Genomic DNA, 14,485 nt, shown 5'->3' with positions numbered 1-14,485 from the left:
GAGGACGCCAACCTTGATAAATGTGTCATTTGCAAAGGCCATGGATGACCGTCGAGCCACACAAAATTGTGGTGTAGCTTTGAAGGCAGATACCATAAGTTATGCTAGTCGGAAAAACAAGAAGCCTCGTGTGGGGTCTGTGTACTATTATGGACAATTGACAGATATTGTTGAGATTCGATATTCCAATGAGAAGAAGCATGTGTTGTTTAAGTGTGATTGGATTGACAACATTCACGAGAAGATACAACATGTCTTCAATTTCACGTTAGTCAACTTCAATCATTTGTTGTACCGAGACGGGACTCCAATGGGGTTCCTGGTTTGGGAGTTAGAGCCATATTTCGGTCTAGGCAAACTAGTTCCTTAAGAAACTTGAATTCGAGGTGTTGACGCCCCAAAATCACCAAACGAGGTCGGATTGGCACGAAACTTGGCACACACGACCGCCTAAGCACGAGAGACTTATGCGAGAAGACGGGACTCCAATGGGGTTCCCGGTTTGGGAGTTAGAGCCCTATTTCGGTTTAGGCAAGCTAGTTCCTTAAGAAACTTGAATCCGAGGTGTTAACGCCCCAAAATCACCGAACGGGGTCAGATTGGCATGAAATTTAGCACACACGAATGCCTAGGCATGAGAGACTTGTGGGAGAAGACGGGACTCCAATGGGGTTCCCGGTTTGGGAGTTAGAGCCCTATTTCGGTCTAGGCAAACTAGTTCCTTAAGAAACTTGAATTCGAGGTGTTGACGCCCCAAAATCACCAAACGGGGTCGGATTGGCACGAAACTTGGCACACACGACCGCATAAGTACTAGAGACTTGTGGGAGAAGACGGGACTCCAATGGGGTTCCCAGTTTGGGAGTTAGAGCCTTATTTCGGTCTAGGCAAACTAGTTCTTTGAAAAACTTGAATTCGAGGTGTTGATGCCCCAAAATCACCAAACGGGGTCAGATTGGCACGAAACTTGGCACACACGACCACCTAGGCACGAAAGACTTGTGGGAGAAGACGGGACTCCAATTGGGTTCCTGGTTTGGGAGTTAGGGTCGGATTTCTGTGTAGCGAAAATTATTTACTTAACTATCTTTGTAATTATATAGTAGTTAATTTTTTATGTTTTTATGTAATTAAAATATTAACACATAATTATATTGTCATTAATTATTTTTATTTTTTATTTTCAGATATTTCCTGAGTAGCAGTTTGCTTCTTGTGGAATGCAGGCGTGTGAAGATTGTGACAAACTTTTGTTTTTGTAACCCACGGAAGAATCATGACGAATACTTTTATTTTTTATTTACGTTCTTTAGATTTATGAACATTATGTATGTATTATGCAACATTATGTGATGGGATAATTTTGATGATGTGTTGCTATGAATGGAAGAATACTTTAATTATGGATGAATTTTTATTTATATACAGGAATTTTTATATTATTATATAATTATCGATTTTTTTTTTAGTTATTTTTATTTAATACAGGTAATTTTCATATTTTTAATAATTGTGTTGTAGTTTTTTTTTTTTTTCTTTTGAGACGGTATTATACTGTCTCAAAAAAGGTTTTTTTGCGATGGTAGCATAGCCGTCGCCAAAGCTATTGGCATTACTAGTTAATTGAAATAACAGGCCTTTAGCGACGGTATCCTTCACCGTCGCAAATACTATTTTTAGCAATGGTATTTTTACCGTCGCAAATAACCATTTTCAGCGATGGCATTTTTTCGGTCTCTAATAAAACTTTTAGCGACGATATTTTTACCGTCGCTAATAACCTTTTCAGGGACGGCACTACAGTCCCGTCTCAAAAACTTCAAATTTCTACACATTAATAGCGACAGTATTTTGCCATCACCTATATTTTGCGACGGCGTCATACCATTGCTAAAGGCCTTTAGCAACCCTCTTTGTTGCGACCCCCTATTACCGTCGCTAAAAGTCTGCTGTCGTCGCAAAAAAGCTTTTGAGATGGGGTTTTTGGTATTTGCGACGATGTTCTACAGTCGCAAAAAAGCAAATTTTTTGTAGTGAGATCAAGAGGCCGCACATTAATTTTGTGAACAAAAATCTTCAGTGATAATATACAAATAGAATGTTTATACAAAAATGTTACACATAATAATTTAGTATCTTATGATCCCTTCATTTTCAATCAAAACACCAACTATTATTTTTATAATTTACAAATACAATTATCATATTATTCTAAATGTATTTTCTGTATGAATTTTATATTTTACAAATCCGTTTGCAAAAATCTTATGGCAATACACAAATATGTTAAATAGTTTGAAATACAGTTCCAATGCATAGTTATAGCGTTAGTATGGGTGAAGACTGGTAGCCCCTTCCAATGGGGACCCAAACCCAAGCGAGATATTGCAACAACCTTTCCTTTCATACACCACCCACCCTTTATTTTGCATTAAATTCACTACAAGAAAAAGCAGATTTCACGACTAAAAATGGATTTTTCGTCGCTGAAAGTAGCAGAATTGGCGACTAAAATGGAATTAGTCGCCAAACACTTTTGGCGACTAAAACAGTTTAGTAGCCAAATGTAGGGGTTTTAGTGACTAAAAGTCAGTTTAGTCGCCGAATATAGGAGTTTTAGCGACTAAAAAAATTTTAGTAGCCAAAAGAGAAGGTTTTTGGCGACTAAAAACATTTAGTAGCCAAAAGTATAGGTTTTGGTGACTAAAAAATAGTTTGGTCGCCGATTATACATGTTTTACCGACAAAAATCAATTTCGTAGCCAAAAGTGAAGCTTTTTGGCTACTAAAAAAAATTTAGTAGCTAAAAGTCAAGAATTGCCGACTAAAATGCAGTTTAGTCGCCCAAAGTAGAGGTTTTGGCGACTAAATTTCAGTTTAATCGCCAAAAGTGGAGGTTTTTCGGCGGGAATGAATTTTTTTAGCGACTAAAATATAATTAGTAGCCAAAACTATATAATTGGTGACTAAAAAATAGATTTAGTCGCCAAAAGTGATCTAATTTTTTTTTAGTAAATAATTTATTTTTTACATAAATTATATTGAATAAAATTAATTATTTTTATATATATAGCTAGATATTAATACGAGTCAATATAGTATATAAATAATATAAGTTGCATATATATTTATGTGGTGTTGTAGTGGCATAGTGGAGAGAGTGTGTGGCTAAAGGTTTAGAATGCGGGAGAGGTTGGCGGTTTGAATATCAGAAAAAGCAAAATAGTTGGTTTTTTTTTTTTTTTTTCACGGAAGCACCTTTGGCGACTAAAATTTTAGTCGCCAAAAGTGTTTATTTTGGGCGACTAAACGGTTTAGTCGACGATTCATGGACTATTGGCGACTAAAAGATTAGTCGCTAAATGTGTGATTTTAAAAAATGTAAATCACTATTGGCGACAAAATTGTTGGTCGCTAAAAAGCTATTTTTTGCCGACTAAAAAAATTTTAGTTGCCAATACCTCCAGCGACCATATATACGTGACAAAACGGGCGACTAAAAAAATTAGTCGCTGAAAATAAAAACTCGACTTTCGGCGACTAAAAACAGACTTTTGGCGACTAAAAATTTAGTTGCCAAAGGTGCTTTTTCTTGTAGTGATTGTAGTTCCTGTTTATTTCTAAGGATGGTATAAAAGATTTGCAAGAAATAAATGTTTTCAAAAGGTGAAGTCTGCAGCTAAATGCACCCGTTTGGTGCCAGTTAAAAAGTTAATAATAAAAAAATAGAAATTAAAAGTATCTATCTTTTGACTTTTATATAATTAATATTTTTTAAATTTATTTGACTTATTTTTGAGTAATAAATTGCAAATAAAAACTAAACCAAATAATTTAGCACAAACTTTTAAAATTAAAAAAAAAAACTATAACCAGCTCATATAACTTACGCCACATATGCGGCTTAATATTGTATCCATACCTCTTTTTAAGTCCCAAAGATGATACTTTAACAATATAATAACGGAAAGGAAAATGATACAATGTGCATTTTTGCACATTTTAAGAAACGTTATGATTTTTGTGATAAAAATTATAAATTTTTTGTAATGAAAACTACAACTTTTGTGATGAAATTTATTAATGGTGAAGTTCTAATGTGTACTTAGTTATCTATAATTAAAGTTATACTTTTTGTGATAAAAAATTATACATTTTGCAAGAAGTAAAAATTTATATTTTTATAAAGTACATATCATATACACTAAAAAAAAAAAATGGGACATAGCAGCTTTGCCCTCTACAATAATTGTATTAGTCGTTGTAATAAAGAAAGAGCTAGCTTGCACCACAAAATAAATAAATAAATCAAGACAAATGTTAACAAGTGCCTATACTTGTTAATATTGGAATGTGAGTAAAGGTGTTGTGAAAAAGTTTAAATATATAAAAAATATTTTAAAATTCATAAAAATGTATTATATTTAGTGATAAAATCTACACTTATATTTTATAGAGAACTTGTTTGATGCAGTTTTTCATGAAGTGTAAACTGAAAGTACTTTCCTTTTAATTTTTAGATAATCAATTTTTTAAAATTTATTTCAATTATTTCTGCTTATAAAGGTCTTCTTTAGTCAGATTTAGTAAATTGAAAATTGATATAAAAAAAAGGAAGATAAAAGCACTTCTCCCTTAACTTTTTCAAAAATCTTCTTTTTTCAGGTTTAAATTTTGGATAAATTACAAATACACCTACTGGGGTTTGTTTAAAGTACAGATTGTTCCATATGATTTGAAAAATTACAAATATCCCATTGTCAGAATTTTTTATTTAACAGAATTAACTAAAAAAATAAAATTTATAATTGCTCTCCTATATACAATAATAAATTTTCTAAATTATTAATTGAAATATATTTCTAACATCATTAAAAATTGTTAATTGATTTCATAATTTATTATTAAAAAGGACGATTTGTTATGAAATTAGATACCTCGGGGGTGGAATGTAATTTCCAAAATTACAAGAGCTGATTCGTATTTTAATCAAACTTCAGGGGATGTATTTGTAATTTATCCATAAACTTTTATATCTCATAAATTGTAAGAATAAATTACACTAAATATTCTAACACAAATTCAAAATAAAAAATAATAATAATTAAAAATAAAAAGAAAAAGCTATAAACAGCTCTACAATTATACTTACACTTCTGCAAAGTAATTTATAAGTAAAATTTCCACCAAATATGAACCGAAGTTTGGAAAAAATGGACAGCTCTATGTCTTCCCAAAGGTTGGGGTGGGCTAGGCTTTAGGGACCTTACCTGCTTCAATCAAGCCTTACTAGCAAAACAAGCATGGCGGATTCTGTCCTCACCTAACTTACTGCTCTCGAGAGTTTTGCTAGGTAAATATTGTCAACGAAATTCATTCCTAGAGGCTAAACACTCATCATTATCATCTTGGGGATGGCAAAGTATTTTATGGGGACGCTCGTTATTGCTTTCTGGTCTTCAGTGGGTTGTGGGCAATGGTCGGAGTATCAATCCGTTTGAAGCTCAATGGATTCCGATTGTTTCCAATCCTTGTAAAGGACGCGGCTTGAGTGATCTTCGTCCTCCAATGAGGGTAGAGCATTTCATTCACTCCTCATCTCGATCTTGGAGGTTGGATTTATTAACTTTGTTTTTTCCAGCCCATGTTATTCCTCATATTTTATCCATTCACATCCCCCACGAGGATCTTGAGGATAAAATTGTTTGGGGTCCAACTAAAGGTGGTCAATACTCGGTGAAATCAGGCTATAAGCAGGCCTTAATTCATCAGTTCCCGGATTTTTGTAGGCCTGATCCGGATTGGACCGTCTGGAAGCGACTTTGGCATTTTAAAATTCCTCCCAAATGGACTTTGTTTTTGTGGAAATGTCTACACAATATTCTCCCCGTTAAGCATGAACTCAAGATGCGAGGTCTCACCATAGATGTCCTCTGTTCGCGATGCTCAACGAATGACGAAACTATTGAACATCTCTTTTTTGATTGTCCTCTCTCTCAAAGGGTTTGGCGTGGGTCTATTTTGGGCTTAGATTTTGGTAGTGGAACACCCTTATCATTCTTCTCCTGGTTCAAGCGTTGGGTGGAGCAGATTACTAATATTGAGATTTTATTTCACTCCATTGCTTTATTATGGGCCATCTGGTTACAACGTAACTCAGCGGAATTTCATGGTGCAATATTGCCCATTGATCATATCTTGCAAACTGCTCGTGAAGTGCTTTCCACCTTACTGTCATCTTCTACTTCTGTAGCTCATGACATTTCCTATTCGGATAGTATTGTCCACCATTCGGTTACTAACCAAGTTATCTTGCAGAATGCTGCCACATCCCTTGCAGACTATCCGCAACAACGGATCGTCATCGACGGGTCTTGGACCTCGGTCATGGCCAGGACGGGTTTGGCTTGGGTATGGCTGGATGACACGGACAATGTGGTTAAGCAGGAAGCCATTTTGGGGCCACACATGTTATCTCCTCAGCAAACGGAAGCTGTTGCGGTTCTTCAGGCCTTACGGTGGGCATCACAGCAAGGGATCAAGAGCCTTATTTTGCAAACAGATTGACTGGTTTTGGTACAGCTTATGCAGCACTTTGATCAAGATGAAGACTGGCAGCTCCACTCTATCCTACATGACATTTTGTTATGCACTAAGCATTTTGTTTATGTTGTCTTAGAGAAAGTAGATAGAGCAGTGGTCCAACCTGCTCACTTTCTTGCACATTCTGTAACACTCTCTTTTGAAACTTAATGAAATATCTATGCAGTTTTCGTTCTCAAAAAAAAAAAAAAAAAAAACAAGGGTGACAAAATAAAGAGGATTTCTCAATTTGTAAAATGTCAAAAGTAAATGAAACGAGGCGGTATTGAGGGTTCCAAAATGATTAAATTCTAAACTTTAAACATAACTATGGGTGTGTATAATATGGGAGGTGTATAATAGAATTTTTTAAGAAAAGATTATGGTATACACTTTTAAAGAATGAGCATGATATGTACTTTATAATTATGAAAGAAAATGGTATAATTCCGTACTTTCTAAGTTATAACTAAAAAAAATCATAATTAAATATATCAAAATAATGTCATAACTAAAGAAGAAAATTAATCATAATTCAAAAAAAAAATAAAATTACATAACTAAAAATACATATAATATAAAGTATATATAATAAAATTCTCCATATTATTAATAGTTTAGATGAAATATGAGTTTTTCACTTCGTTGGGCAATTAATTCAGTTGAAATGAAGCTCAAGATATTTACTTCTTTCACTTGGTTTTAAAATTTGAGTGTGGGCCAATTCTGAAAAAATCTATGTAATTTGTGATTCGAAATAGATTCAATTATTATAAATCTTAAATATAAAAAATAAATAATCTAAATCATTTAACACATACAAAAGTGATTTATCTTGTTGTTTCACAATTGATAAATCAACACACAAGATTTTAACGTGTAAAAAATCACAATTGGAGCATCTCTAATTGTGATAAAAAAATCACGGGTTAAAAGCCACTAAACAATCCATTATGAAAATAATGAAATTACACAAGAGTATAAGCAATTACCCAGCTCTCACTTATGAATTGACTTCCACTCCTTGTGTCTCTTCCATCAACATCTTTGTCTCGGGATTGATTAGCCCAGTGTTGAATCCACAACACCCAAGTTGAATCCACCACATTGAGCCACTTCGAACTCCTTCAAAGCTTCCAAACTCAAAATCTTCGGAATCCACCGATGAAACACTCTAGAGAAGTTGAATCGTGGCAAGCCTCTTGATATGTGCAATTCAATCCATGTGAGGTGACAAACTCACAAAATCATCAAGGGAAAACAATAGCTAGGCTCTCCAAATGAATACACAAGAGTCCTCAAATCTCAAGTTTTAGATCTAGAAGTTGTAATCCTAAAACGTGCAACTTACGCAACTTTATACAAAATAGGGTCGCAAAGACCGCTCGAGCTTAAGAAATACCATTCCAGCAGTGTGTCTAAGAGACGGTAGAACAATAAGTGACTTCGCTTGAGCGGTAAAAAGTTCACTCGGGCGAAGAATGAATCCTCCCAATATCTCAGATCAAGTCTGAACTATTAGGCGAACCATTTCAGCGCTTGAGCGCATAATTCACCGCTTGAGCGGTCAGTGAACAATGCTAGGCACAAACGATAAAACACAAATGTGTTTTTCTGAGAAATTGACAAAATAAGCAACCCAACAATCTCCCTCTTTGGCAATTTCTAAACAAAACACTTCTAACAATGAAACCTATCAAACACACACTCCAGACACAAAGCCTAACCACTCTAAACAACTTGTGTGATGAGCTACCTGTACAAAGCACAATAAGTCCAACACAAACAAAAGAGATAGATGGATACACATGAATATATGCTTAGCAATGATAAACATGAATAAGCAATAACCAACAATCATGCTAACATTAATACTCCCCTTTTTTGACCAAGAGAGACAAAGGGAACAAACAGTAGAAAGGGAACCAATATCCAAAATGCATGATAACAAGTCCCAAACCCCAATAGATATAAAACAGATCCCAATATACCATCAACAAAATAAGTCCAAAATAGTGGCAAGATGAGAGGAAACATGTACAAGATATCAAATAGTACATGACAGAAAAGACAAAACATATCCAAAAAGAGATAGAAGTCAAAGAAGTAGAAAAACCATCACTGAAATGGAGGAGATGGAGGTTGTTGCATTTGAAGATAAGAAAGAATCTGAGCAAGTTGAAGCAATGACTGATCCATCGAGTGCTCAATGGGGCTAGTGGTGGCCTTCAATGTGGTGAAATAAGCATCAATGGTTGTTTCGAAAGTGATGAGGCGTGCATCAAAGCCATCTACGCGAGCACCCAAATGATCAAAGCGTTGTGACATGACCTACTCTAACTGGAGAAGCTGGCCTCAGATAGTATGAGCACGAACATACACCTTCCCCTTATTGGCTACTGTGGCATCCAACTCAACCTCCTCTGCCAACTGTTCCTCACCTGCAACAAAAGGACTAGCCTTCGAAGACTCCTCCTTAACATGCATCCGACTCTGAGAAGTAGCATTTTTGGTGAATGGTTTGATAGGAGTAGCATGCCCATCATCACTAGAAGAAGAAACCTCAAGAGAGGAGATGATCCCATTGATGAGGCAACCACAAGGAAGACCTAAAGATTTTTACCCTTGAAGACTGAGATCATTTTTTGCACAATCATAGTAAGAAGATCATTGGAAAGGAGGCGATCAATGCAATACAAAACATACCTTTGTTCTTGATTGATGTTAGAACTATGAGTAACATGAAGATTCGTACAGATAATGAGATTTAAAAGACGGAAGGAAGAGAGAAGTTCATTTTGTTTGATAAGAGCCCTGAAAACCCAAATCTGGGATAACCCATAAAGTTCAAAGGCAACCAAATTGAAATCAGCATTAGGAGGGGCAAGAAAATGATAATGACAATTAACAATCAGTGCAATACCAAGTGCATTTCGGATAAACTCTTCAGTGACATGAATTTCTTTAGATCTCACCCAAGTGATGAACGAAGGGTCATACTCATTAATAGAGTGAATGCTACAGTAGAACTTACGCACCCAATCAATATTTTGAGAACCTGAAAAGAGAAGACCATGTCACCACCCAAAGGAGTGAACACACGACAAATGGGAATGAAATCAAAGGTGTTGGGTTGGACATTTCGTTCAAGATGGACTTGGCGGGAGGCAAAGAAATCCCTAAATAGTGTGGTTTTTTCTTTAGATTTGAACTTCTCATGATTAAAAGTAGGACGATTTGCTATAGAATTTTAACGTTTGCTGGATTGAGACATGAAGTAGCATTATACGGTAAATATACCCACAAACACAGACAAAACACACCCAATAACATTCGACAACCAACCAAATTCGTAGACAATCGAAGAACCCCTAAACTCAAGCACACCCATTCAACACCAAACACAACCCAATAGCCCCCCAAAAACAACCATCACAAACCCATTAATCAACAAGAAACATTAGTAACCAACAATATCCGAGAGGATATTGAAACTAAGAAATAATTAGAACAAAATGAAACTAGAGCACTATATACAAGATGTGAGAGAGAGCAAACAACGCAAAAGAAACAACTAAGTAACTAATTAAAAATAAATAAATAAAAAACTAAAGCAAGAGATAAAAACCCTAGATGGACTTTAAAAAAAACAACTAATAGTATTACTAATTAACAAAAAATAAAAAAAGAAGAAAAAAGAAGAAAAAAAGGAGAACAACCCTAGAAAGAGGAGAGAAGAGAAAAACATGAGAGAAACTCAAAATAAAGAGAAAAGAGAGGAGAAACTTACCAAAAAGTGATGAAAATCACTTGGGGAGGCACGAAATCAAGTGGAGAATATTCGGACTTGGCAATGAGGAGAAAACCGCCCAAGGAGAAGAGAGCACAAAGTGATATGGAGGAAAAATGGAAGTGAAATGACAAAAGAGAGACTTTAAACTCGCACAGACTGCTTGGGCGAAAACTTAACCGCTCGAGTGAATTTACTAAAACGAGTGCGTTATTGCTCGAGCCAAGACTCCATTACTCAAGCGCAAAGAAGAAACTCCCAAAAGTTCAGTCCGCAAACACAAGTACTGGTTGAGGCCATTAACTACTCGACCGTAATAAACACCGCTCGAGCTGTAAAGATAAATTCCAAAAGTTTTGTCTGCAAACAAAAGTATTGGATGAGGCGATTAATCACTCGAGACAAAACACCACTTGAGCGGTCCCGACAATCAAGTGAAGTCCTGAAAATCCTCAAATACACCGCTGAGCATCCAAAAACACCCAAAAACCAAACTATCACCTGAAATTGAGATGTAATAGTAAGATAACAATAATGTGATACTAAGATGAGATAATCTATGCATCATGAAACCTTCAAACTTGCGAGATAGATAATATGAACATGAGATCATTTGCAAGTAAGGTAATAATGTAGAGAATAACATAGGCAACACATGAATGCAATGCTCAAAAGAGAACGTGATATCTCACAAAAAGTGTGTGTATGTGTGTATGTGTGTGTGTGTGTGTGTAATCTTCGAATGGTTACAACCAGTAGAGTTGATCCTAGTAGTGATCTGATGGCTAGACCTCCAGCAAAAGAATCTATACAATACTGAAAAAATTTAAACCACTAGTAATCAAGGGGTATTTGTTGAGTAAGCATGAAAACTCGTCCCTCAGCCAAAGCAAACCATTATCTTGCGCACTCATTGGTGGGTTTCACGCTCAAGAGTATGATAACCTAACCAGAGATGAACGGAAAGGATAATGATAGCTTGGTTTGTGGCTCTGAGGTAGCCTTTTACTCATTCCCTAAGAATAATGAACCGACAAGAGAGCCATGGAGATGTAAAAATATGGTAGGGGGTTGAGAGACTCAATATCACCCAAAATATGCTAGCATAGGTCAATTTCTTTAGAGATGCACAACATATAATGCTAGAAGTCCATAGAGAAATTTGATCACTTATGTAGAAACTCTTACAATTGCTTAACTTAATGATGTGTGCAAAATGAGATCATGAAAGCAAAGAGCATACACATTCATCATGAGTTATGATCAAACATACATGAAGCCTTGTTTGCAAAATGAGAGATGTTCAAATAAATTTATGTGCAAGGAAGTCAAGCATCAATAACAATGAGACTATAACATCCAAGCACACAGAATACCAAATGACCCCACATTCACTCATGCAACAACTCACATTCTAGGCAATGAACAATACACCCAAGGTCTTTCTAAGGAACTCAAACCTAAGAAGATCATGGGATTTTATAAAAATGTTAGCTCTTTGATGCTCAGTAGATACATATTCAAGAACAACGAGTCACTCCTCAACTAACTTTTGAATGAAAAGATGATGAATGTCAATATGTTTAGCGCGAGAGTGTCAGACTGGATTCTGAGAAATATTGATGGCATTTGAGTTATCAAAAAAAAAAAAAAAAGTGATTGTGTACTGATCTATCGCATAATCATGAAGCATTTGCTTCATCCAAATCATTTGAGCATAACAACTAATGTACTCTGCCTCGGCGGGTGAAACAGACATAGCATTTTTCTTTTTTCTATGCCATGCAACCAAGTTATTTTTGAGGTAAAAACAACCTCCGGATGTGCTTTTGCAATCATCAGCACACCCTGCCCAATCAACATTAGAAAAGCTAATAGTGTCGGCCTTGGTATCAGAAGAGAACTAAATCCCATGCCCCAAAGTTCCACTCACATACTTGACAATATGCTTGATGGCTAGAAGGTGAGACTTTTTAGGGCAAGCTTGATAACGGGCACACATACCAACACTAAAAGCAATATCGGCTGACTTGTTGTGAGGTACAAAAGGCTCTCTGTCATACTTCTATAGAGGGTAGAATCAAATTCAATGCTAGAAGAATCTTTAGTGAAGTGAAGACTCATGCTCATGGGGGTTTGCGTGTGTTTGGCAAACTCAATACTGAACTTAGACACAAGTTTCTTAGCATACTTGGTCTGAGACACAAACATACCCGGCGAAAATTGCTTAATTTGAAGCCCCAAAAAGAACGACAATCCTCCTATCATGCTCATTTCAAACTCATGTGTCATGCAATTCGAGAAATATTTAACAAGAGATTCATATATGGATCTAAACACAACATCATTGACATAAATTTGAGTAACAAGAATATGTGACTTAGTACGTTTCATAAATAAGGTCTTATCCACACTACCTTTTTGAAAGTCATTGCTAATAAAAAAGGTAATTGAACTATCACACCAAGCCCGAGGGGCTTGTTTCAACCCGTATAGTGCCTTGTCTAACTTGTAGACATGTGTCGGAAACTTAGGGTCCTCGAAATCCTTTGGTTGCTCAATGTAGGCTTCCTCCTTCAAGTAACCATTCAAGAACGCACTCTTCACATCCATTTGAAACACTTTAAACCCAAGAAAGCAGGCAATAGCAAGTAAACTATGAATAGATTCGAGACGTACAACGGGGGAAAACGTCTCATCATAGTCAACCTTGAGCAACCAACCTCGCCTTATTCTTAACAACTGTACCATTCTCATCAGATTTATTCTTGAAAATCCATTTGGTATCTATGACATTCACATCTCTAGGTCTAGGAACAAGAGTCCAAACTTTGTTATGTTTAAATTGACCTAATTCCTCATGTATAGCATTGATCCAATTATCATATTGCATGGCCTCTTTTACATTCTTAGGTTCAATTAAGGAAACATAACACACATGAGATACCTCATGGCAAAGTTACTTTTGGGTTTTCATTCAATCTATGACACTTCCTATCACTTGTTGAATAGGATGGTTGAGCTTCACCCTTGCCGATGGCTCCAAGATAGGAAAAAAAGATGATGGAGTAGCCATGCGTCCATCTCCTTGTGCACCTCTTGAGATTGGGCTTGCCATGTGAGTTGGTGCTTATTTCCCTACTCAAGCTTCTCCTTGGCTTGATGGAGCCACATTAGGTGCTTGAGGATCACTTTCTTCTTCCTCATGTAGAGATGCTATTGGAGAACCTGTGTCATCTATAACAACATTGATAGATTCCATGATAGATAAAGTACGAAGATTATAGACACGAAAGGCTCTACTAGTGGTTGAATATCCTAGAAAAATACCTTCATCACTATGGGAGTCAAATTTTTCCCAAATGCTCTCTATCTTTAAAAATGTAATACTTACTCCTAAAATTTTTGAAGTATTTCACATTATGTTTCAACCCTTTCAACAACTCGTAAGGAGTTTGTAATGTGCCGGGCCTCAAATACACACGATTCACCACATAAACAACGATATTTAAGGATTTGGCCCAAAACTTGGGAGGTACTTTCTTGCTAAGGATCATGACCCAAGCCATTTCTTGAACTAATCGGTTCTTTCTCTCAACAACTCCATTTTGCTATAGGGTAATTGGAGCAGAAATTCATGCTTGATGCCATGCATATCACAAAAATTAAAAAATGAGCTGTTTTCAAATTCACGACCATGATTAGTTTGAATTCGTATGATATGCCCAATAGTAACACCCTGTTCATTTTGGATTCTTAGAACTAAGGACTTGAAAGCATCGAACCTATCAGATTTTTCACGCAAAAAATTACCCCATGTGAATCGAGTGCAATCATCAATAGTAAAAAAAATATATCTTTTACCTCTAATGCTTTCAGTAGGAGTGGGTGCCATAAGATCCATATGAACCAGCTCAAGAGGACGTTTGGTTGTTAAGCTATTTACCTTCTTATGAGGGGCTCGAGTTTACTTCCCCAATTGACATAGCCCGCACGCTTGGTTCAAAGACTTACCCAATTTGAGCACGTCTCGCTGAAGCTCCATATTGGTTATCTTGGCTAGATCTTTGAAGTTGGTGTGACCTAACCATTGATGCGTTAAGTCTAGATTGC

At 36.0% G+C, this 14,485-nt stretch overlaps 1 protein-coding gene across 1 annotated transcript; it reads left to right on the top strand.

The window, feature by feature from the left end:
• Positions 1-5,568: 5,568 nt before the first annotated feature.
• Positions 5,569-6,567, top strand: LOC145800719 (uncharacterized). Its single transcript, XM_082890449.1, has one exon. It carries the CDS (start codon positions 5,569-5,571, stop codon positions 6,565-6,567), a length of 999 nt encoding a protein of 332 aa, XP_082746575.1.
• The last annotated feature ends 7,918 nt before the right edge of the window (positions 6,568-14,485 follow it).

This window comes from Camellia sinensis, chromosome 10, assembly GCF_055761805.1.
Source record: "Camellia sinensis isolate YWXY chromosome 10, ASM5576180v1, whole genome shotgun sequence".
Lineage (NCBI taxonomy): Eukaryota > Viridiplantae > Streptophyta > Magnoliopsida > Ericales > Theaceae > Camellia > Camellia sinensis.
The sequence above is the reverse complement of the archived record's forward strand: the minus strand, read 5'-3'. Positions and strand labels throughout refer to the sequence as shown.

What these genes read in the sequence shown, in the direction of transcription:
- LOC145800719 (XM_082890449.1), top strand. Translation starts at nt 5,569, where the DNA reads ATGAGGGTAGAGCATTTCATTCACTCCTCATCTCGATCTTGGAGGTTG.